Here is a 26326-nt window from a genome sequence, read left to right on the forward strand (position 1 = left end):
TTTTCAACTGTAAATGAGTTAGTTGGTTTCATACGGAGGTAAAAGTGATGTTCCTGTTTAAAACAGGTTTTTCATCCCATGAAAGGTATAAAAAAAAATCTAGAAATTACATGCAATCAGTTAGTTTTTCACATTTGACGTCTCTTACTTAACGCCGTATGGCTACTCCGGTACCTTATGAGGTTCAATTCAAAAACCTTAATGTGGTACAGGAATGGTCATACGGCATCCGGTCTCTACTAGAAGAAACTGCAAAAAAGTGTATCTGCTAGAAGACAAAGAAAAGGTAGGATCGCAGATCCTACCTTTTCTTTGTCTTTTTCTTTTCTTTGTCTTTTTCTTTACCCACAAAATTAGAAAGACAATCACTAACATCCGTGCCAATAATAGGATTCGAACACATCCTGTTGGTTGGAGAGTGGATGCGCTATCCGCTCGGCAAACCAGACCGGCGTACATGTAATTTATAAACAAAAATACATAATACAAAAATTACAATATATTATAATAGATTATAATATAATATAGACCTCAAGACTTCATACAAGACTTCATCATGTCTGCTGTGTTGAATCACACATGGGAAATTACTACAAATTATTTGAATGCATGCATCGTGCATGAATGTGACTCCTGTACAAAGCGAGGAAGCATTCGATCTCTGAATTTAAAAAAAAAAAAAATATTCGTCACTGATTATATGAATGTGCTATGATTCATTGTTTGCTGCTAGTCTAATTTTTTACGAATTTTTGCGGTTTCAATAATTACTTGGAACATCCAATCAATATTCATATAATTGGAGCTCCTCGCAAATATTCTTCATTTCAGAAGCTATTCTTTTACTTAAAATTGCAAGAAATTAATTTTATTTCCGAATTAATAATGAATTAATTTAGAAATCTTCATGCCATAAAAAAGCTGCAATCATGATGACTCAAGAGGTATTTCGCTATGATCGTCTTCACAAAAGTTACGTATTATTCTCTGTCCTTTTTCTTCTTCTGGGCCACCCGAAGAGACGATTCCGGGGGGAAATAAACTTAAATTCGAATATGTGGACTGTAATTTTCAAAAAATACATATGAAGAATAGATTGCTTTAAAGAATGGCTGTAAATGGAGTGAATAAAGAAAAAAATAATATGAAAAGTTGGAATGGGGAAAGAAGTGTGGTTTGAGTTTTCATAGGTTTTTGAAAGCGCAGAAGCTAAAAATGTCAATTCTGATTATCAATGTACAATTTTTTTTTAAATTGTACTGTGAATAGGGATAACAGATAATTCAAAAAACCTGCTCTAGAGAGAGAGAGAGAGAGAGAGACTAAACATGGAATCTTAAGCCACTCTACTAAGTAGGGCGATGGGCTCACACTTTGAGAGATGAAATTCATCTCCGTGTTTCTGCAGAAAGCGCTGAGATTGAGTGAATCGAATAATTTAGAGAAGTTATTAATTGAGCTGACTGCACTTTTAAACAGAAATGCAAAATTTTACGAAGACGTTAAGGGACATCGTTCTAAAGAACATAAACTAGTTACTGACCTATAATAAAATACGATAGATCATGAAAGCTGTTACTGCTAACAATTCCCTGAATAATAATTGGTCTCAGTTTAGAATACAACTAATTCTGTACTACCTAACTGAACATTTGGAAAAATTGAAATATTATTCCTCAACTCTCCGCTACGCTCAGAATAAAATAGAAAGACGAAAAAATATAATCGTAGAATGATTGTAACATTTTCAATTAATTAATTTCTTAATTAGAAGATAAAGGTTTTTCTTTTTCAATTGAGAATATTAGCTAATCTAATTAATTTCATAACATAAACAAACCACACTCACCTTTCAGGGCATCGTGGAATTCTTCAGAACAGTATGTGAGCATTTCCTCAAGCTGCAAAACAAAATTATGGTTAAAAACACATAATTTAACACATTATGTGTTTAATTAAAAAAACATTTAATTTTTTTAAATTATTTAGATTTTTGAAATCGGTATTCGGAAAGTAACTCTTTCCGAACGATTAAATGGTGCCTAAATATTCGCAAAGCTTAGCATCTATAACCATCCAGTATGGGTAGTTCTAGTGGCCCGTTATTATTATTTTTTAAATTATATGAATCATGTGATATCGGAATTCTTCATAATATAATTGTTTCGAAAATGTATTATAATGTCATCTATCAGGGCTTTTGGAACTGAGGGTATTAGCTAGTCTCACATGGAAGTGACAGTTTTTCTTCACGAAATCTTGGGTTTTTCATCTCGCAATCGGCACATCGGCCAGAAGAACACGCGCAGTTTACACACAAGAATATTAGACATAAGGGTAACTACCACCACTTTTTATCCTAAAATTATGGTTAAAAAGCCAACCTGGACAGATCGTAGACCTTGAGGCCGTGTAAGTAACACGGATTATTATTATTATTGTATTGTAATTAAGTAGGATTAATTAAGTAGGATACAAGTAGAATTAATTTTATAATTAAGATTAGTTGTGTGTTAATTATGTATTTCATCAAAATATGTTTTGGTGCTTCTTCTTTCGTAAAAACATTAAAATGAATGGCAGAATAAAGAAAAATTGAAACTTATCGCATTATTTCTAGTTTATATAAGAAAGTGTAAAATAGAGATAAGATTGGTTACCGCTGTAGTGAAACAAAAACGTACTAATAAAGATGTGTTATTCCAGTTTGGGAAGATTATGTATTTAATTTGACACAACGGCAAAGACACAGAAACAGTACCGCGGTCTTCAAAAGGATTGCGAAATAAAAAAAAAAATCAAAATTAAGCAAATATTTGAATTAGTAATTAAGTTCCTCGAATTCCTAATACGATGCTGTTGTAATTGGTAGTTGTCTTTCTCATGCTTTTTTTTTTTAATCTATTACCGAACAAGAAAGACAAGAAAGCATGTTTGCACTTACCCACCCTTTCCTGTGTGGCTGTTTGTGCAACCGAAATTCTTGGATACCTTGTGTACGCAAACCGCATCTACTAGCAAATATTAAAATTCTTTCTTTTATTGGATCTTCATTTACTCAACATTTCAAGATATAGAAAGCAGAGAAGAAACTTGTCGCTTTTAAAGCGAAATACAGCGATGAGGGAATTTGATTCGCATACACTTTACATTAAAAAAAAGTCAAGAGATGCGAACCCAAGCCCACAAAATATACAAAACAGGATCTGCACTTCATATCTACGTTTATTCTTTGAATATTTTGACATTGCTATCACAGTCCACTCTCCTTTTACACGTCCCCAGTCACCTATACTGACAAACCCTTCCCCATCCTTGGTCATTGATGGTTAAGTGCGGTTCAAGGACTTGCTGACATCTTCGAAGTAAACAGCTACCTCAGCCTGTCATCAACACTCATAAAATCCTTCATTTTTAGCAGCTTCTTAGAAATTCGCCATTCTGTGAGGCGTGAGTCACTTGACCTGTTTATTTCAACGTTAACTTTACCAGTAGTAAAACACTTAAGGAAATACTACTGTTACAAAGTACACGTATTTCACAGATATCTTAAGAAGTCTATCTGATTTTGCTGTCGTATGAGTTAACAATTTTTCCACTAATATAAAAAACGGGATAATTAACAAGTGCACAATATATATATATATCATCCTTGAAAGATTGCTGTAGTCTTCGCAGTAAAGAGAAATATCGTAATGTATCGTTTTAGGTGTTCTTAATACAAATGTAGTATGGATGAAACTAGTTTCCGTATTGCTGATGCATTTCATAGGAAGGGCTGAATATCCGCAAACAACAGATCTTCGTAATATCTCCCCCTCACTCCACTCCCCCCACACCCCATGCTGTCTGTCTGACTAAAACAATCAAACTGGTTTATCATTCGACATTACAGATTTCAACATAGCTAGAGATTGGGACGTCGAAATAAAATTCTTGAAATTCAGAACAGAGCCTTGGTGTTAGGATTTTAATATTCTAGACTTTTTTTTTTTTCAGGCAAGCTAGGGAGGAAACTTTCAACAAATGTGGTTTAACTTCCCTTAAAACTGACAGCTAACCAGAGAATGCACACTATTGACATATATAATACCACTGTCTTAACTAAGTTGAAAATAACTACAAACAATCTTCAGAACAACAGATAACCCTTCTCTAATAGATTCCACTCACTCATCATAGGGACTTTTTTCTTTCTGATGCTCGCATTTTCTACTGCTATTTCCATGGCTTGTATTCATCCTGAATGGCACCTATAGTTCCTTCACTTTCTTCCACACACACACACACACACACACACACACACACACACACACACACACACACACACACACACACACACACACACACACACACACACACACACACCTACTGGGTTAACTTTTCTGCTTCTTCATTCATCCCTTCTATTGTTATTATTTGAAACAACCTTCGTTCACATATACATTATTTTCCCCAAAAAGATTGCCAGTATATGTAACTGCAAATATTTACTGAAAAACAAAACACTTGAGATACAGCAGTAACAAATATTGTGAGCAGCAGTTTGGAGCATAAAGTTTTTTTTATTTAAGGTGAGAAAGTTCAATGTGAAGTCCATGTGTAGCTTGGCATACATCCAATCTGTAACTGAGCTCCTGTCATGTACGCTCCAGTATATTAGGAGTTACTGTAACTTAAGCTCTCTAATTTTGTCTTTTTAGAACTCTTGTAGTGAAATCGCTTTTGGTGCGTAAACGCTTTTATAATCCATAGAAAAAAATCAAACGATATAACGTTGGCACTACGAGGTGCCCAGGAGACCTTCATTAGGATTAACATTAGGACACCCTCAAAACAAAGTTCAAGAGACCAATTTTCTGACATATCGATAAAAAGAATGTTTATAAATGCAAATAAAAAAACGAACCCAGCACTTAAATTTGTAAATGTTTAAGCAAATATACAGTATTTCTACATGTTCAACAGTTGTGCCTGTTTACATTTAATGGAATGAGGAATATTACCTCGTCATATGAGTTGAATTGTTTACAATTAGGGATGAATTAACTAAAGCTATAAGATCAGTGGGTCGTGTCTATTAATTGTATATATTCTTCGAGATGAAACTATCAACGTTTCCAGGAGGGGAACAACATATGACACCAGCTTACTTACTTTCATTTCAAACGCCTTTAGCATCCTAGACATGAGTCGAACCCGGATCTTTCTAACAAAAAGCATCGTCGATACCGACTGAGCTATGTTTTTTTAGGACGTTTTTGTTTTGAGCAATGTTTTTGAAGCATCTTGAGAACAGTGGCTGAGGAATGCCCAACTCCAAACCTTTTTGGTCTTCTGAAAAATGAGTCTCGAATGCAACTGATGACTTCGTGGCAAGTTCTCAAGTGTTCTGCCACACCTACATTTCTCAAACTCACCCGTGTTTATTCAAATTTATTATACTAGCTCGATACATTTATTCCATTGCTTAAATTCACTAGCCTGACGAACCTCGTGGATCTCAAGAAGTATGACCGATGCTCTTTAGATGAAAAACTACGGACTTTTCAAATGAAGATAGTTATCTGGTCTCTTGCAAAGGTAGCAGAGTTTTCCCTCCAGTAAACTTAGATTTTTCATGAAGCAAAACCGAATAATGCAACACGCATAATTAACAGATAACAAACTGACCTCATAACCTTAGTTGCTTGGATGGTAACTCCAAATAACAGATTAGTCTGACAGATTAAGCGAAATTATTGTTAAACACTAATCACTTACTCAAATTTGAGTATAGTATAATACGCCGATCTTCTTGTCGAATAGTCGCTCTTCATTTATTAGTGTTAAGATCACTTACTGATTAAAAGGGGGTGAGCATACACACAAAATTCTTTCAGTAATTTTGTTTAAAAAGATATTTACAATCAGTACTTCTATCCTTCAGCATTGAAAACATTAAAATATAGATATGCATGACAGATATATCGTGAGCAACTGTTGCGCCCGCACAAAACACACACACACACACACACACACACACACACACACACACACACACACAGATAGAGCTAACATATTTATAATCGGCTGCAAACGCAATAAACTTCTATTTTCGATTTTTACCGATTAAATTGATTCATATGATTAATTAATATGATTAATTAACTTAATACTGATTAATTGAACTGATTGATTAAAACTTTGTTTTAGCGTATAATTTTCATATCGATTAGAATAATTTAGATACTAAGACATGTTTGGTTTTCGATTTTTGGCTCTAACACGGATTGGTTTGATGTTCGAGCCAAAACGCTGAAATGCCTCGATCAGTAGAGATTTGAATGAAAGGCGAAACTTCATTCAAATCCATCCAACAGGAAAGATATATTTCTATGTGTAATCAAACGGCCGAGGAAAAAATGCACCCGAAAAATGAAAGAAGAAAATGCAGTTGTCCCATCCGCTGCTTGTCATACGCCCCTTGGCTGAAAATGTAGACTACGTTCTTCCCTTTCATTGTAATCGAGCTTGAGCCAACAATTGTTGCATTCTCGTCTCTGAGTAAAAGTTTTTTCTGTGCGAGATCTACGGAATATCTATTTATATCCTTCATCATTGTCATCATGCTGTGAATATTTTATAGTTCGAATGTTGGTCTTTTTTTATATCTGCAAAATGCAGTTTCTTAAGAAATCCTGATTGCACCTCAGTGCCTTCTGCTTGAATGGAAAAAAATAGACCTCCGAAAACTATATACTGTAGAGAAACGTTCTGTCTAATCTACCCTAGTATTATACGCCACACGAAAAGATAATATAGGGGTATGTATAGGCAGACACTAATCTGAGGAAGTTTCTGAAACAGGAATAATACAGAGAAGGGAGAATCTAATTTCAACTCTAATTTCAACATTGCCTGCTACTATTAAAGAATTCAAGTACATAATTTGGCCTTCACATACAGAATTCATCATGCCTAAAACTTTTTTCCACTTCTAATCTTCGGGACAGACATGTGTAGTAAACTTATCAAAGGCATCAGAATGTATGGTAAACTGCCCAATGTGGGAACACGCCACCTGTTTCGCTTTTAACAAGTATGCACGTTTCAGACAATACCAAATCAAGTGTCATCCAAAACTGCAGTTCTTAAGATGTGATTGAAGGTTTCTTATCTCCTCCCGCACCTTTTCAGACTTCAAACGCCTCATAACCTTCCCGAAAGGAAAAAAAAAAATTCTATTTTATCCGCCATTTCATCAGCGATAGGACGAAGTCCTGGTGAGGTTTTGACCTCTCCACGTGAAGGGGCAAGTCATCCCTAGAAGCTAGCAGTTTTAACACGCACGGATGATATACGAAGCGTTTGAACCACTTGGCGAAGCTAGCTCTACTGACCTTATCTGATGAAAAGTGGCGACGGGTACATCCGCACAAATTACGGTCAAAGAGAATAGCGAACTAGTATCCAACCCCCAAGAACCTGGAGGTCATAATTTGTACCGATGCTTTGCTAACTCCATACGTTGAACAGAAAAATCTTGATTCGGGGCGGTTACAAAACACATCCTGAAGGACAGCGTGGATTTTGAAATTAAACAGAAATATTTTAATTTCATTTCACCATATTAAATGTCTCCTATTCAAAGGGAGGGGGGGGGTGGAGACTACGTTTCAAGAAAGAATATCTTATTTCCAAAACGTGCTCTTGCTAGCTTACTCTTTCAAATGTCCTCGTTAAAAAGAACTATTTGTAAAACATACTTGGCATATATTTCAAACAACCGTATTGAACAAATCAAACAATCGTAACGCAACATGTATTGTGAACTTATTTTAAATACAACAAAGACTGATAACAGGTGCCACGTCTCTTTATTATCTTTATCAATACTGAATATTTGCATGACATGACTTTTTTTTATGTGATATTATCCACGAACAGTTGTACAAAATTTCAGTTGTTTCAATCTATAGCACCAGTGTGGGTAATCAAAGATTTTTTTATATTTTCGTTAAATGTATATATATTTTTTGAATTTTATTTTATTTTTTACGTAATCCGAAAACCCTACTTAAGAGACTAAATACGAACCTTTTTCATTGAAAGAGAGACTCCTTACGCCTACATCAATGCGTGTAATGTTAAAACTGAGAAGCTTAAAAATTACTTTCAGTATAAATATATAGAATTCTGAATATTTAACCTTTGTATTCAATCTTATTAGACAACAAACTTGAAATATACTGAGAATAGAACAACTTTTGATGTATTTCTTAAATACGAACCTGGAATTTTGCTAACAGACATGTTGAAGTTCCATTTCTTGCAAAAGCAATAATTATCTTTACATAAATCATAATTAGCAGCATTTAGTACCCTATGTCTAACGTCACCCCTCCCTTCTAATACCGCCGTACTTCTTTCTTTCTTTCTTTCTTTGAAAGGTAGTTCGGATCCCAGAAGTTGCTTGCTTTAATTTGTGATGAATGACTCGGACTGAGAAAGAATATTTATGGGGAAGCATTAATCTGAAACTGATTTAAAATTACTTCTCCGACATGAAATTAGTAGTCATAAATAACAGAAGAGGAGTGTCAAAATTAATTTGGCTACGAAATTTATAAACTTAATGAGTTTTTATCTTAAGTATATTCTTGACCTGTTACATGCTTTTAAGCTTTTGAAGATTGTTGCGTTGGTTGAGAAAAAACTCGTTTTTTTTTTCCCTTAAAGTATTGACCCCCCTTACTTGAACCTATGTTGGTAATCACTTTCCTACACCGATAGGTGTTAACACAAAACAGCGATCGTTTATGTGTGCTGGATGTCGTCAAATACTGACATAGCAGAAAATAAATACTATCCGATTTATTCAATGTTCCTTCATAGTACATATTTAGCAGTAATTAGAAGCTATTTTATTTTAATGGGAGATTATTTAATTACAGACAAAGAATGAGATGTTATCAATCATCCATGATATGTTCGCTAGCATGACCTTTCTCTTCTGAATATTCATCAGTGTCACGTTTTTACATAGTTGTTAAGGTGGGGATTTTAAGGTTATCGAACTCAGAAATCATTTTTCGATACACATTAATGTATTTAAAAATTCTCTGGGGGTGGGGGGGGATAGATGGTAGATATAGATAATAGAAATCCGAAAGGTGTCAAATTTACAATAAGAAATCCCATTGCAACGCGACGTTATATTGATAGTAAAAAAAAAAAAAAGCATATAATTTATTGATATTCTTTAAATCATCCTCAGTTTATTTCACGCTGAACTTGCTGAAATAAAATAACCGATTACATATTAAAAAGTTAGCTTTGGTTATTTGAAATTTCAATCGAAGTATCTGAGCCTTTGAGACAAGTGTGTTGTTCTGACCAGTTTGCCTGTTTTGCAGAATGAAAAACCCATGTTTCTTGAAGTATATTAGAATGCATACAGATTTAGATAAATATGTATTTAAATATTAATACATAAATTTGCTTGTTTGTTTTTTTTTTTAAAAAAGAAAGTTTCTAAATGGACGTCACTTGATGAACTTTTCCTAGGCATTTTCCGGAAATTCGAGTTTTTAACTAGATATTCCGAAAAATTGACCGTATACACACTATTGCAGTACAAATTATGGTTCAGGATCACAAGATGGCGACAGTTGTCTGCCACATTCTCTCTCTCTCTTTCTCTCTCTCTTTCAAGTGGATTATGAAATTCAGGAAGCAAAACACTTCCTGAATTTCATAATCCACTTGAGAAAAAAGTGACGTCACTAAATTGTCAAGTCGCTTTATTTCATCTCATTTTATTATTCTGTGCCATGGTATGCATTTCAAGTAAGAACATTTTAAATGTTCTATCGCCATGTGCAACAAGTTCATTGTAAGAGAATGCCGTGAGATCATTTTACAAGTAGCTCACCTGTTAATAACAGTTATGATAAACAAACAAAATTTTAAGGATATCCTTAACTAAACTGAATCCACTACCCTTAGCAAATTTTTAATTTTAAGGTTATAAATAGAAAATTTTGAGATGAAATTCTTGGTAGCACTAACATTTCCATAAGAATATTCTTGCTGTGTCATGTTGAAAACATTTCACGAGGCCGAATTGTAAGTTCGCTAGACTTATCGTATGCCACAAACCGGTTAAATGCTTTCTCTTAAATCTTAATTATGTCTTTCTTTTGAAGGTCGTTCCCGAGACATTAAATTATACATTTCTTGGGTACACAGTTGTTCTCGGAAACAACTGTTTACCTACTTATTTATCAGTATTGTTTTAAGCTTCTAAATCCCCATTCCATATCATATCAATCATTAAATGAAAGCATTTAGGGTCAGAATTCTTCCAAGCACATCGGGATAGCGAAGTTACCCATCATTCTATGAGGAAAATGCCATTTAAAAAGCCCCGAAGGTTTCAAGCTATCTGTGAATATATGTGGAGATGGTAGATAAAAGTTTCCCCACTCCGTATCTTGGAAAAATCTCCTCATCAATGCTGCCTTGTGCCACCCAATTGATTAACTTCTTTTATGTCGTGTGTCCTTTATTTCATCGTCTTTGATAAGGGATTTTAAGAAGCTAATAGGCTGTTTTGTTTTTATACCGTTTTATAGACGCGACAATCTTCCTAGAAGATGAAGACGGGTCACGTGATTATTGCATATCTGCTGTTTATTTGTGGTCTGATATTACTTTTCCTCTTAGGAGACTTGTAGTCTTCATCGAAGCAGGGAGAAAAAAAAGGAAATGATGAATGAGCTCAGGAAATACGATGACAGGAAAGACTAAGTGGCAGTTGAGTTTAAACATATTTCTATGTTTCCAAATGACATTGCTTAAGGTTTTATAAATATTTTTCTTAATGCTATCATGAAATATATTTCAAAACTGCTCCCCAAATAAAAGAAACGGGAATAGATTTCAGACGAATTCCAACATACAATGCCTGAAAGGTATCAGGATGTCTTGAACTACCGAAAAAGAATAGATATAAAAAAAAGAAAGAAAGAAAGAAAGAAATAGTTGAATTGCCTGTTTCAGGGTTCATACTAAGGGGAAAACAGAGCAATGAACCAAGTGGGCGTTCACTACCCACGTCTGCCATTCCAGCGACGATACCCACGTGCATTTCGTTGATTGCACGCGCTAAGCATGCTATTATCAAGTTCACACTTACGTGTAAAATTTGTATCTGACGCCCTTTCTTTCCTTCATTCTATCATTTGCCAAATTTACCTCAAATTTTTGTGAACAAATTCATATTTGACTACTAAAGTAGGCAGGAAGCAAGTCTCAGGAGTAGTGATGGCAATGATCAAATTCACAAAAAAATGGGGGAGGAGAGAAGGAAAAAGTGAATTGTTCCAAATTCACTTGATATATTTTCTAGATTTTTCATTAATTTCTTTTGAATTAAATCCAATTGTAGATTTTTGACAAAAAATATATTCGATCTGTTCGATCTGTCCGTTCTATAAAATAAAATAAAACTTTTCTCTTCTACTTTTCAAAATGAATTAACCAGTCATATTATGCTGGTGGAAGGACTTTCTTCCTCCCAGAAACCGTGGTATGTAATCCCAAAAATAGATAAATGCTCTGAGAGCATAGAATATAAACATTCACAGTTTCGAAAAGTACAAGTGAATGTCGGCAACTAATTATGTTTGTGGTGTGAGGGACAGGCGGTTGGGAATTTATCTATAAAGCTAACCGAAGTTGAACCTGGATGTTGAGGCTAAAAATATTTGAAACCTAAATAATCAGATGATGCCTGGAAAGCGAATTTCAATCTCTCAATATAACAGACTTGATATGCACTTCTAAGTATTATTATTATTATTATTATTATTATTATTATTATTATTATTATTATTATTATTATTATTATTATTAAAAAACCCGTGGTACTCGGAGGAACGACAGATTTTACTTTGGCTAGTTTATTGTCGAAGCTCTCCTAAAGATACATGCTGAGTTTGGTTGATTGATAATACGACCAAGCAACTAAAGTTATAGATAAATACATTGCCAATAAATTGAGTTCTGCGGCGAGTCTCTTTTGAGTACAAAATCTTTTCAATTTCAATATGGGTCAGCTAAATTATCTTCAGCTGAAAAAAAAAAAAACATACATAGAGGTTTCTGGTGTCCTTGACATAGTTCAAACTTGGGTCTTTCCAAGAGAAAACGTGATAGGTTCACTTCAAGAACGTTCAAGATGATATTCCACAAGTGTTCATCGAGAACTCATTTGTGTCCATTCCCAAAAGCTGCTTTCTTGAAACAGGAATTCAGAATAAAATCGATATTGCAAGTTATCTCTCGAACCTACCAAGACGACTGATGTGAATCTATTAATATACGCCTTAATGGTTGCCTTTTCTGAGTACATGGTTTATAATTCCATATTATTGCAGAACGTTTATCAGAAGAATCCGACTGCACTGCCACGCTTTCTAAAAGTATGAAAAAAAAGCTGAATACAATGCAATAAAGAATCAGCTCATCTGCCTTCATTTCCTAATTTTGTGAAGGCTACATTACTACTTCTAAAGCATCCGACATGTTCATTATATCAAAAAGAAAGTCAAAGTGTGAGTCATTTTTTCAAGCATTCTTTGGCTATTTTTATACCTATTGCTCCAGTATGTGATACTGGTGACTTTTAATAACTATTTGAATTAAAATGCTGTTAGGTTGATTTTGTCTTGGATAATTAATTTTTTTACCATTTTGCAGATTACTTGTACTAATACAGAAAGCAGAAATGCAATCTTTTGTTTCTCTGTCAGATCTTTTAGCCAGTTGTATTTTTTCCCCTGTGGTTCTCACCTATAGACTTATAAGTGAGAGCTAATGGCATTGTCAACTTATAGTACATTCATACCATAGATGGGCTGAGGATTGCATTTTTTTATTTTCATTAATTATATATATATATATATATATATATATATATATATATATATATATATATATATATGATTTTTACATAGTCCCTTTTCTAGAGATTAGAGAACTTTACAAGCCGTTTCATGTCGCAGTATGTAAATGTCGAGCATTTTTACATACTGCGATAGTAGATAAAGTGGATTTCCCATTTAATAAACACGCCTAGAGTGAAATTAATTAACTACAGTAGAGCACAGAATTTTAATTGAATAATCTTCCGAAGAAAGAGCTGTTGACACATGCACCTCATTTGACCATTAGGAAAAAAAAAAGATTCGACAAAATTAATGAGGAGGTTCCCTAGTGATTTAACATTCAAGCTACTCTCATGTTGACAAATTCAGTCCATAATAAGGAATGGAACGGAGGAATGAGAAATATTCACATCGTTTATTCTCTTTATATAATTTAAACATTACCGAATTCTGCTTCAAAAGTTAAAAATATTCAAAAAGGGTCCCCCCCCCCCCAAAAAAAAACTTAAGTTCCACGGTAGTTTAGATTTAATGACAAACTGATTAATAACGGATTAAATAGTGCGCTAAATAATGAAATAACTTGCTATCCCTTGATGTGTAATGGAAGAGCTGAACAACAGCCTCGGTTTAGGCTTAGTCTCCTACTATAAAATTAAATTTATGAACGTGTACACTTAACTCAATTTCAAAGAGGAAGTTCAGAGAATAAATCCTTCCCAGATTTTCTTTGACTTTTAACAAGCGAGAGAATTCTTAAGTACTTAGCTATCAGGTACTTTGAATTCTTTGTGATTTTCAATAACCAACGAGTCTACCACCTATTTCTACCAATGTTTTTTTTTTTTTTACCTAAGCATCATTGATTTATCTTCATAGGACAAAAGGGTTTCTCTATAATTCATCTGTAGAGAACTCATTGTTATCTTAAATACTTCAAAGGCAGGATGCTGAGAAATACAGGAAACCAACTATATGATAGAACCAAGGCCGCTTGATAAATTGGTATTTATATCCTAATATAAAACAACTGTCTCATTTAACCACAACCCAACAACAGCGAGTATTTTCCGTGTTGCTATTGTCGATAGCCGTTTCACGGAAGCCAAAACAACATTATCCTATGCAAGCCAGGTAGATATATTTAAGAAAATGTCCTTGAGAAAGGATACCTGTACGTAATCTCCATCCCAGTCGAATCCGGTTAATAACCTTCAATTACAGTTTCCTACTGGGTCTCTCTCGTAAGCTTTTCGAAACTATAGTATCGTAATAGGGCAGTCACGATCAGAGGTGAAGAGTCAAATGGAAGATATAATTACAACAAAATTAGGCTAAATGTGACATTGGACTTGGTTGCTGGGAGTAGTTAGTTCTGGAGATTGCATAGTAAAGCTACATACAGTCATGGAAGAAACTAAACATCTGGAGGTGAGAGGTCGCAGACCAGACGTTATACTACATGAGAGGCTGTAAAATAGCACAGATCACTGAAATCGTGATGTTGAAAGAGAACCTAAGACAGCAGTAATGGGAGCATAACTTATTCTACTGCATTCTGATAGTAAGAAATATCATGTGATGAAATACTTCAAGAATTTATTTATACTAAGAATTTTATTAGCTTCAGAATACGTGATGGGTTCTGGACAGTCTCTTAAGTAAAAATGTAATTAAGAAATATTTCTTTTAAATGATGATATTTTTGTAAAGCTATAAAGCGCAAAAAAGGGAAAAGAAAAAAAAAGTAAGAAATTATAATGAGAGCTGGGTAGGTTATGAACCTAACTTAATTCATAACCTCAGCACAGTTACCACTGCAGATTTTATGAAATTATCGCTTTAAATCATTCTACTGACTGAAAACATTTTGTCTTTGTTTTAAAGTGTTCTCTGTGAATTTTGAATTCTTAACATTTTTTTGCTTATAATATTTCCTAAAATAACTGTTTACACATAATAACAATCTTAAGATATAAACGATAACGATCCCAATGAAATAAAAAAAAATGGCATTTCAGCGAATTTTTAATTAAACATTTGACGGAGTATTTTGGCTGAATTTATAGTGTTAAATATAAACAACCAAAGTCTGACACTAAATTTTATTCATCAAGTCTTAAAAATAAAAAGTATGGTATGCCTTATTTCCGAGAATTAGGAAATAAGAGTTCCTTCCTAGCTCGAATTCTTTCGACTTTTTTCATACTAAATTTTATTTATAAGTGAGAAATCTGTTTACTATCAGATTTCACAAGAAGTGCTCAGTATTCATGTTGTCTCTAAATTGAGAACGTCTTACATTTCTTCTTTAACGAACGTAAGATATTAAAATGAAACCGAATAGCAAATGATCAAGTTTTTGGTGTCACTTCAGAAAATGTCCAAACTTTGAACATCGTAGAGTCTATTGTTAAAAAAAATAAAAATAAATAAAAAAATAAGTTTAAAAATAACACATCTCAACGTTTATTTGGGATGTGGGATGTGATTCACAGCTAAGAATTTGGGCTCATCGAGGGTTTAAAACGAAAACATCCTTTAACTTTTAATATCAGCATAAAAATCGAAAGAAAATCGCCCAAGAGTGAAACAGCACTGTTAACAATTACAGGCAATCGCAGCTCTCCAACTAACAGGATTCAGATTTGAATCCCACTGTGGTTATGGAATGGATGTTTGTGATTTCCTTTAGGTGGAGATGAATTTCATCGCCCAGAATTCGGTAATGTTTAAATTATATAAAGAGAACAAATGATGTGAATATTTCTCATTCCTCCGTTCCATTCCTTATTATGGACTGAATTTGTCAACATGAAAGTAGCTTGAATGTTAAATCACTACGGAACCTCCTCATTAATTTTGTCGAATCTTTTTTTTTCCTAATGGTCAAATGAGGTTCATGTGTCAACAGCTCTTTCTTCGGAAGATTATTCAATTAAAATTCTGTGCTCTACTGTAGTTAATTAATTTCACTCTCGGCGTGTTTATTAAATGGGAAATCCACTTTATCTACTATCGCAGTATGTAAAAATGCGCGACATTTACATTAAATATACTTCACATATATTTAATTTTTCCTTGAAAAATGTAAAGCTTGCTTCTAAGTAGATTTCAATACCAAGATACTCCAAATTTATTGGCCTTACTCTTACTAAGTTTTCATGTGATATTACCAGGACATCAGACTAAACTATTTTATTATTGAGTTATGTGTACGTGTATCTTTCTTTCTTTTTTCATCTGTATATATATATAAATATCCTTCATAAGAGTCATTTTGTCAGAAACTTGAAGTGTTGTTTAAATTCGTTAATTTAATTAGTAGAAAACATTTAAATTAGTAGAAACTTTTACTTGAAATTACCTCATTTCCATCGCATCTAACATTTTTTGTTGCCTCTTGGAGGTATTTCCATTATTTCAATTAAAGCTTGTTCATTCCTTAAACTTTCTTTCTTCATAATTAAGTTTTAAAAAAACACTTTGTAGAGCTCTTATATCTTGAGCATTCTACATTATATCTGTTAAAGAATCAACTACCAAATGCATTTAAAACTGTCCGATGAATTATTAATAAATGTGAGTTTGTTATATAATTTTTATCTTCTTAAAACTTTTTATTCAGTTCACTATATAACAAATTCCTTTTGAAAGTCGTTAGTCAACAGTTATACAAGGAAAGCTATTAGAAAACCTGCTCGTGTCGTAAAACCTACAGCATTCTGGTTAATTAAAAGGGCATAGTAAAAGATAGTAACAGATCCATCACTGGGATGTCTTAAGCCACAATAGGACTCACAAAGCCGATAGAACTAAAAAAAAAAAAAAAAAATCAAAAACAATCTGAAGACTTCTTCCTGGTTGTCATCATTGAAGTTGATTTTATCAAGATAAACCTGTTATCCTTTTTTTTTTTTTTTTTTCTGCGGAGGCTGCATCTTCAATATGTGTAGGGTCTCATCTCACAAAATCGTCAACGCTTGCTGCCCGCTGTGGAATGCCTTGCTCTTCATAGGTATACGAAATGCTTCGCATCTCTAAGGTAACACCCAAGGTCATAGGTCTCCGGTTACTTGATAATTTGAGATGAACCAACTTCCTCATCCATTCTCTGTCTGTCTGTGTATTTGTGTGTGCGTATCTGTGTGAACCGCCCACCTCTTGTTGTCATTTGGTGCCTCATACACTCCTGGTGGACCACCCTGAACGTACACAAAATACTCCCTAGTGTTGGAAGGGATGGATTTATAGTTAGTTGTGAGTGAACTGGGGTTTGAAATATAGCGTAGGGAGACGGGAGTCGGAGATTGATGAACTACGACAAGACAGAGATAAAGAGCCTAGGGATGGGTGCACAAGCAGATAACCGATCAGTGTGAAGGTAGAAACGAGTGTACTGCAGTTGTTCAATCGTTCGGAATTCCAACTGGTAATCCCAGCCGAATAACTTAGATAGTAATTCAGATAGAACAGGACTGTTAATTACAGTGGAGGTAACGTTCGTCTAATTGCCACAATCTGTTCTCATCATATTCAGCTTATTGATGGCCAGTTTCGGAGGACGGGCTTTTAATAACTCTGGCCTTAACTGATAATGCAGCAAACAAAACTGTCAACAGCAGTATCAAATTTTCTTTACTGCACTGGCGGGACTAGTATTAATAGTACCCATAGTCAATGACGATAAGACTTTAAGTCTTGAAAGAGATCGATTGGTTCTTCTTAAGATTAGAAGTCAATAAATCTACTATGTGGCCTCTTCACACGAATGTGGAATATATGATGGTTTGCGATTTGGATGACAGAAGAACCTAATTGATATTTCACACCATCCGGCTGCCATAATTGGTTCTATTTATTTTCTTCCTGTCTTTCCAAAAGAATTTGTTAAGTTTCAACCCGATACATTAGTGGGACGTTTCTCAAACTTTATCATTCCGAAGTTTCTAATTTTTAAATAAATCACTGAAGAACATTTTCTTTACATTTCAAGAAAACAAAATCCCATTAAAAATTTTTATCTTTATTTTGTAATTTTTATTTAAATATAACATACCACCAAGAGTATTTTTGTTTCATTATTTATTAATAAACGGGTATAGAAAAATAGTTTTCTTCTCGTGGGCCTCTAAAATTCATAGCGACGCACTATGCTAACATGTTCTACGATAGATTAGGTCTGAAGAAGAAAACACACTTATAAGATTTGATTCTATTTATCATCTAGAGGAATTTTTGATACGATTTTATAGCCGATTCTAGAGTTAGTAGATATTTGGTGCAAACAAAGAAGGTTCCATCCTCCAAGGGAAAGAGAGGGGGGAAAAAACAAGAGTTCTGAATTCAGCAATTCAACAAAATTGACCGCACGTTACACACGAGTACATACAAATAAATACCAGTACATTATAAGATATCTCCCTCTAATCTAGGTCCATGGGGAAAATACTCAACTTCGACAGGAAGTGGAAACTTGCTACTTATTAATTTCCAAGAAAAAAAAAAAGGGTCAAAACGCCTTTGAAATCAAAACAGAAAAAAAAATTATATTTATGTATATCACGCATTTTGACAGGCTATAAAGAGTAATAAATAAAAAAGAAGTAATATACCGAATTATTTTTAGTATATAACAGAATATGGGTTAAAATATTTTTATATGAGAGTGACTACAAAAATCATATATATATATATATATATATATATATATATATATATATAATTTCATTTTGTTCCCTCTCTGTTTGTAGGCACCTGGAAGTGGAGATGGAAGAGGTGATATGCGACTAGATGAAAGTGAGGTAAGCATATTTTGCTAGTATGTAAACACATTTCCCCTCCCTCCCTCCTACCTATATACACAAGTCCATCACCTATAAGTGGTTTATGAATACTTATAAATACTTATGGGAATAAGTCTACGAATTCCTTTGAACTGGGAAAAAATAGTTTAAATAAATATATTTGCAAACACTATAAAGACTTTTGCAAATATATAAGTCGACTGATACTGATGTAGTTTTTTCCTCCTCTAAAAAATAAAATGGCTTAAGAATTGTTCTAAGTTTTCCTTTCATGGTTATGTGAACTCATGAATTCTTCGGCTTGTTTCCTTCAAGGAATATGAATTCAGTATTGCCTACTAATGCGAAGAAATTACTCGAACCATTTCTACAACAGCTATTTATAAGAGAGCTGGAAGCCTTCATACTGTTCAAATCGGAGTGTATAACTCATCGGAGTGTATAACTCAAGATAAGGCAGTCATTTGATCAAAATACGAGTATTTTTTTATACAAGAAGAAGGAAAAAAGCTCACTCATTAATTCCAAACTTTACACGATATTTGTTTATAATATCGTGTAAAGAAAATTTTCTTTACATTTCAAGAAAACAAAATCCCATTAAAAAATCTTATCTTTATTTTGTAATTTTTATTTAAATATAACATACCACCAAGAGTATTTTTGTTTCATTATTTATTAATAAACGGGTATAGAATAGTATTTATACCTTGGGTATAATATATGTTAAAATAGCTTGGCATCTTTAACATATATTATACCGAAGGTAAAAAACTTTCTACATCTGTCTCTCATCCTGAGATTTTTATTTAATAAGGTCAAAGCACCTTTTGGTAACTTGTTTTGGTAAAATACTTATAAGCTCTGTATTACTTAACCTTGGTATTTCTAAGACTGGCTCCCACTGATGAGACCTCAATAAAGGTCGAAACCGGTCTGGGTAGTGGCCCCTTGCCTTTAATGCATAGCATCATATATCTCCTCAAGGAGATGGGCTTAAGGGTAAATATTAAGAATAGTGATCAGAGCTTATTCCACCTTTACCAGGAGTTGCCTAGACTTGCTTGCACTACTTTGCGGGTAACCTAGACTTGCAATACGTACAAGCGCAAACTTGACTTATTTGTCCGTTTGCTTACTTGGGAAATGGAGTAAAACCAGGTTTAAAATAGCTTGGTATCTTTAACATTATATATATAATGTTAAAGATATATATATATATATATATATATATTATGCTTACCTCACTTTCAACGTTTTAAACCTCTCATTTGTCGTATTATATTAACTTAATGGCTGTTAAATTATTGCAATAACTTTGATAAAACCTGAATAAGACCTTACGACTTGCCATAACGCTGTTATTCGTATTGTGTCAAATCATTTGCGTAAAATTTATATTATAGCAAGTTGTATGTTTTTCCATATTTAATTAATCTTAAATAAAGACTTTACTAAAAATGTATTTTATGAAAAAAAAAGTTACTTACTTCAGACATAACCCATGGAAAACACAACAACAAATTACTAATGCTGGCAAAATAAGAGTATCGTAAATTTTATATAAAAAAAATTAAAGCAGACGAAAATTCAACGCATGTGAAATCGTCATCCGGGTTTTGTGGTTGCCATGGTAACTTGAGCAAAATTAGTTTTGAAAGCGATTAATCAAACAAGAAATTAATTAATATAAAACTATTTTACATTAATTCAGTAAATTTTACAAATATTTGTGAATAATTTATTCAAAACATTAAATTATTAAAGGACTTTTCTTTGCTGTTTTGCATTCTCTAATCATGCAAATAAAACCAACAAAATGCCTTTGAAAAATATGATAGCAATCAGTTTTACAAAATAGACATTCGCATTTGCGTAGAGAGCATGTGGTCCTGTCTGCATCCGGCTCGCTAGAGGTTATAACTTATAGCCGATTTCATCAGCTGCGTAATGCTCCTCGCTAATGCTGAAGCATACCCGGGCGCTCAGTTGTTCCGAAAGTAAGTCCGTGTTGATCTCCAAGTGGACTAAACAAAGAATCAAACTCGTTTAGAGAGTTATTGCCACGAGACCGACCGATAAGATAAGAAGGCTGGTATTTCAACAACAGCTTCCTCTCTACCCATAACTCATCCAGCCACCATGGGTTAGGGTCAGTGCACGTATGCAGTCTCGCAGGATTCTGCAAATGCATTGGCTCTGCTTTATTCTGTTTTTTATTTTATTTTATTTTTTTTATTTGTCGCTTAAGATGCGAATTTAATTGTTACGAGGGTAGTAAACGAGCGACAGCATAAACCGTAAACTTTACCAGGAATAGGGGACTAAATCCTGGTGCTTTATCTCTGTCACCATAATGACAATTTTATAGTCTGCCTTGTCGCCTTGTGGTATTAATCCCTTATAACTAAACCAGGCGTTGTAAGAAGATGGCAGAGTTGCTGACATATCAGCAAGACGGTAGATTGACAGACGTGGCTCTATTACAGGGGCTTCAATGTCCCGCATGCCACAGAAAGAACATGACCTTAATTCCAACTACCTAATGCAAGAGGAACGTACAAATGTACTGATTAACTCGTTTAATTGGAAGAAAAGGCACTTGGCCGACATCCGGTGTTGTAAATGTAGCTTTTAAAGTGAAAATTCGGTCAAGAACTCCTCTGAGCCTAATAAATTAAATTAATACTACACACAGCACTAACCTTAATGACATTCTCTATAAAGCTACCTTTTATTTCATGAAATATTTTAAAACATATCTTGACAAATAGTTCATATGTTAATTGTTCTTCAGGGAAATGACGAGTGGATAGCTTTTCATTTTTACCACGACCTAAATTTTTAATTTTTGTAAATAAGGTTTATTTTTATTTTATAAACCAAACATTTTATCTTAATTATGTGTTTATTAAGTTGTTGTTGTTTTTTCATTTTGTGTAATGTTTACAGCAAATGTGCATGAAAGTGAAAAATTGTATCTTATTATACATATTTGTATAAACGTTGAATGGCCATTTTAACTGGAGCAGCTGCGAAGATATCGTGGCGTTTGCCCTTGACTTAGAAAGACTGGGTTCGAATCCTATCTAGGACGTGACCTAAATATTAAAGAAATTGATATCTACATATTTAATTAAAGATTATAAAGAACCTTTATAAGTTCTTTCCTGAATTTTTCATCTTTCAAGACAAACAATTTGCACGCAACTAATAGGCGTAATACTTTGGCCTCATAGCTCTAGTTGCTTCTACGGTAATTCAAACCAAACCAATGCTATTTTATTAAGATCATGAACTACATGATTCTCTCTCCAACAAACTGTCTGCAGCATGTTTTCAGGTGAATGCTGTTCAAAGGTGGGAGATCACCACCTTACTTACAGGAGTCTCGAAGTACCTTGAAAAGTTCCATGTTTGGTCTCTCCCTCTCCCATGGCACTGATACGAATGTTCTGTTTACTAAAGCTTTTCGTGGGTGGCATTCCCATAAAAATGTCTGTCTGTCTTTGGTTCTAATTATTGTTATGCGACTAAAGAAGAAGCGACGTACAGTTTATAAGATTTCTAAAAAAAAAAGGTGTTAAGGAGTTATGCAAATATGTGATTAATACCAAAGTTCAAAAATCAAGTAGAAATGTTAGTAGATAAAGTTATTAACGAATATTCCTAGTTTATTCTACGTAATCGACAGTTGAACAGACTATGACAGATGTCTAAAGTCCTGATCATCTTCAACCAAAAATGACTTCGTATTTTGGACATCGCTGCTTTTCAATTTGCTCAAAAGGACAAAGTGGGTGGGTGTCAGAAAAACATGCCGAATCCGTTTCCATTTTCAGTTGCTTATACCAACTATGATGGCCTGTTGCTTTGTATGGTTTTTCAATTTTGCTTTGGATTCTGCCAAAAGGAATTGTCATTGGCTTGATTCCACATTGGTTTTCGATTATCGTAATGTTTTCACTCCATCAACTAAATGGCATAGCTTCCATTTGACGGTTAGACTTTAGAATCTTTCTAAAGTCCAATTGTCTACTGTCTTTTTTTATCAACCTTTATTTTCTGCTATATGTTTTCTCTGTGTTGACAATTGTTCTGTAGTCATTTTGGCTTTTCAGAAAAATTCCTGTGAGGTCATTTTCGCTTGAGTTGTTTCCGATTAGTGCAAAGGCATTCGAGGTAATAATGTATCTATATTTAAAACATTCTGAAAACTGAAAATCGGCTCGATTGCTTTTGCATAGCGAGAAAACTGAAATTTAATGATATTCGAGTATCCGAATATCATTAATGAATTCGAGTTCGATCTGAATTCGAGTAGCCGAGAATAAACGTATCGGAAAAGGCAACACTCCCAATCAACTTTGCTAAAAGTGTCGGATGATAATATAGCCACAATTTACTGTCTTTGTTAATTTAGGCAATCATTTAGCATAATAAACACATTTTTTTTGCATTAAGTTACGGAAAGTGGTAAAATGAACATCTGACACACATATATATATATATATATAAAGTCCCTTCTGTTTAATCTGAGATAAATATACGTTTCCTCTGTGATTCTCACACCCATAGAAAATGGGATTGTTACGAACTAACTGTTACTGTAAGAATGGTTTGTTTTTTGTATATCGTGACTGTCATCATTTCTACTAAAGAGGAGGAGGCAAGTGCTCACGTATTTATTATGGTTTGGGGAGCTCATCATTATCTCAATTAGAGTACTTCTTCTGCAAACCAGTCTAACTTTTGTTTTCTGTTTGTTATCAGTGGAATAGTTTTGAAAAGCAACATGCCGAACACAAGGTTTGCATATGAATGACTGCATGAAAGAAGCCGTCCGATCTGAGTTTACTATCGCGAAATTGGCCATGGGCATAATCAACTGCCAAACCTTTCTCAGTAGACTGCTCGGAGAGTACTCTAATATTAATATCATCATACGGAAATTCGCTATAACACCAACTAGTTGTCGCTTGGTATCGCAGTTTTTTTGGTAAGTACATTCAAAAATTGAATGGTTATAGAAGTTGAAAAACCTGTAATCCTTCGACAAAAGTGTAAGGACGAGTTGTTGATGTGCAGAACACATCGCTTAAGACCGGTCAGACGGGGGAATTCAATGTCCTGCTCTGTCTTGCAATCCATGAAGTGACAGCAGGAATGTCTTTTGTCTGGTCGCTCTTCATTAATTGACATCAAGGTGAATGTCCGCCAATTCATCAAATGCCTAAAGCTATCCTAGGAAGCTCGCTATTTCCAAGTTATCCTTAATGAATTGCGTATGATGATCTTTAGCGTTTTGTTGATTGTAGCTATTATAAGGATTAAAATAAATATTTATTGGTAATCCCTCCTCGTACGTATGATAGGTAACATTATCTCATCACTACATCATTAACAATAGTACATTTATCACTGAATAATTAGAGGATAAAACAAAACAACGAAAGAACTTCTACGTCATTAGTATCTTTTGCAAATAATACTTTCCCGGCAAGTTATAACTAACTTTAAACCAATGTTTAAAATTGGCGTTGGATACAGAGCGACTTAGCTCCAGGAAGCATTCTCATTAAGATTGAGATCAAGTGACACGTTACGTTGTTACTAGTTTATTTAAACTGATGGGCAAAAAATATGTCTTGCGTTCTTTGAACTATTTCTGAATGATACAAGCAACGCGAAAAAAAAAAAGATATTTAGATCATTACAAAAAACATTGAAAGAAAACTTGATTCTTCTAACATGGTTGACTGAAAACTAAAGTGATGTTGTACCATTGTATTTTCTAGGTTTATACCAGGAAAATATTGTGTGTAGACTTGAAATTGGATGTTATGTCTTAGGCTTTTTAAGCTAAATAATTTTTAAAAAATGCGACATAACACCTTAAATAGTAATTGCCTGAATAAACCTGAAAAAAAAAAAAACGTACAGAAAAAGAATTAAGAAAAAAAGGAAGTCATTAAAAACTGAATTCAATTATAGTTTACTTTGTGATATCGGAATAATAATTTCTTAATTATAAAAAGTTATTTCAAACAGAAAAACTTGCTTCGTTATAAATCGTGTGCTTAATTCACACAGCCTTCGACCAAGTCAGTTTCGTTACTATTTTATCATAGAGTTCTCGAATGAAAAAATATCCACTATACTGTATATATATTTTTTTTCATATGCCATTGTCGAGAAGAAGAAGAAACCAAACTACTAATTAATGCTCTGCTGATGAAAAGTGCAGTCGTGAAAACAGTTCGAGCCATGAATAGTTGCAAACCTAAGTTGTAAACTGTTACATCATCAGCACCACCATAGATGGCGTTACGGATAAATAACCTAGGGTACTAGCAATCAATGAAATTTATCTACCACCTAATGGTAGATAAATTTCATTGAAAGATTTATATCATCCATTAATCCATTCAGTTCTCGTTCATTCTTAAAAGGATTTAATTCCTAATTAGGTTTTTTTAAGCGATTTAAAGAAAGAAGGGGAATGGTTTGCCATTCCTCTTCTGCATCCCTCTAAGGGTAAACCCGAGTTTCCGGGAGGGATAACCTTCCACCTCCGTATGAGGCTGACGTCTATGATATAAAGATTCTTTGTATCATAGACGAGATTCGAACCTAGGGCTTTTCACTCATAAGACTTCGTCGAAACTTAATGAGCCACAGATGCTCTAAGTGAATGTTAAAGCATAATATTTACAGCATGATATTATGCACACTCATATTAGAAATACCAACATTAAATCTTCCAGCGGATAATAAAAATTCGCTACATGATAAGGATTTTTTTTTTTTTTTTTTTTTTTTAAAAACCTATTCACTAAAAGTTGTAAATCATAGCACATTAGCACTGTGGATGGAGTAAGGAATAGATAATTCCGGAGCCCTGTTCATGCACGATATGTTTATAAAGCACTTGAGACCTAAGATAAGCATAGACTTCACAAGGGACAATGAAATCACCTGACAAAAGGCATTTACGAACACCCATTCCATAGCGGAATTCATTGGAGAACAGAGATATTGCTGAGCCATCCATGCTGGGTCTGCAAAGGCTCCCTTGTCTTCGCAAATAATATTCGCCTATAACTTAAACTACATATCTGAAACTGTTACCTCTTGACATTCTTGTTTCCCTATAGAGGCTGTTCTTGGGTTGCAGTTGTTAATTTGCCTATCCTGATGATAGTGGATTCTAGTTATCGACTTGTTCGTGAAAATGAGGATAATGATCGTGTTTTACTCCGAAACTGCTAGGATGTCAATGATTATTCTTGTGGAATGTAATGTGTAGTTCACACGAGTTCAAAGCACCAACGAATGCTTTGGATGGACCTAACAAAACTTTGTTGAGGTAAAACCATGGCAGCAGTCTTTTGTTTGAATTTGTGTTATCGATTTGAATTGACAAGTTTTGTCAATAATACTCAGGATCATCTCAAAAATCGGAGTTACAAAAATCAGAATCAAATGGCATTACTTTCACTCGTCCTAGTCCACCTTCAATGCACATTGTATTATTAAAATCTCTGTAACATGATCTAAGGATATTTCATAGTTGTAAAGACC

The 26326-nt window shown here is 33.8% G+C and overlaps 1 protein-coding gene across 1 annotated transcript in view; it reads left to right on the forward strand.

Annotated features, from left to right (window-relative positions):
- Mp (collagen XV/XVIII-type protein multiplexin) overlaps nt 1-26326 on the forward strand; it is a 339834-nt gene that overhangs the window by 60288 nt on the left and 253220 nt on the right. The window contains exon 2 of the mRNA XM_090402408.1: nt 18689-18739. Coding sequence (XP_090258534.1) covers nt 18689-18739 — 51 coding nt within the window. The remainder of the gene's footprint in view (nt 1-18688; nt 18740-26326) is intronic.

This window comes from Typopeltis vanoorti, chromosome 2, assembly GCF_054136105.1.
Source record: "Typopeltis vanoorti isolate ZY-2024b chromosome 2, IOZ_Tvanoo_1.0, whole genome shotgun sequence".
Taxonomy (NCBI): Eukaryota; Metazoa; Arthropoda; class Arachnida; order Uropygi; family Thelyphonidae; genus Typopeltis; species Typopeltis vanoorti.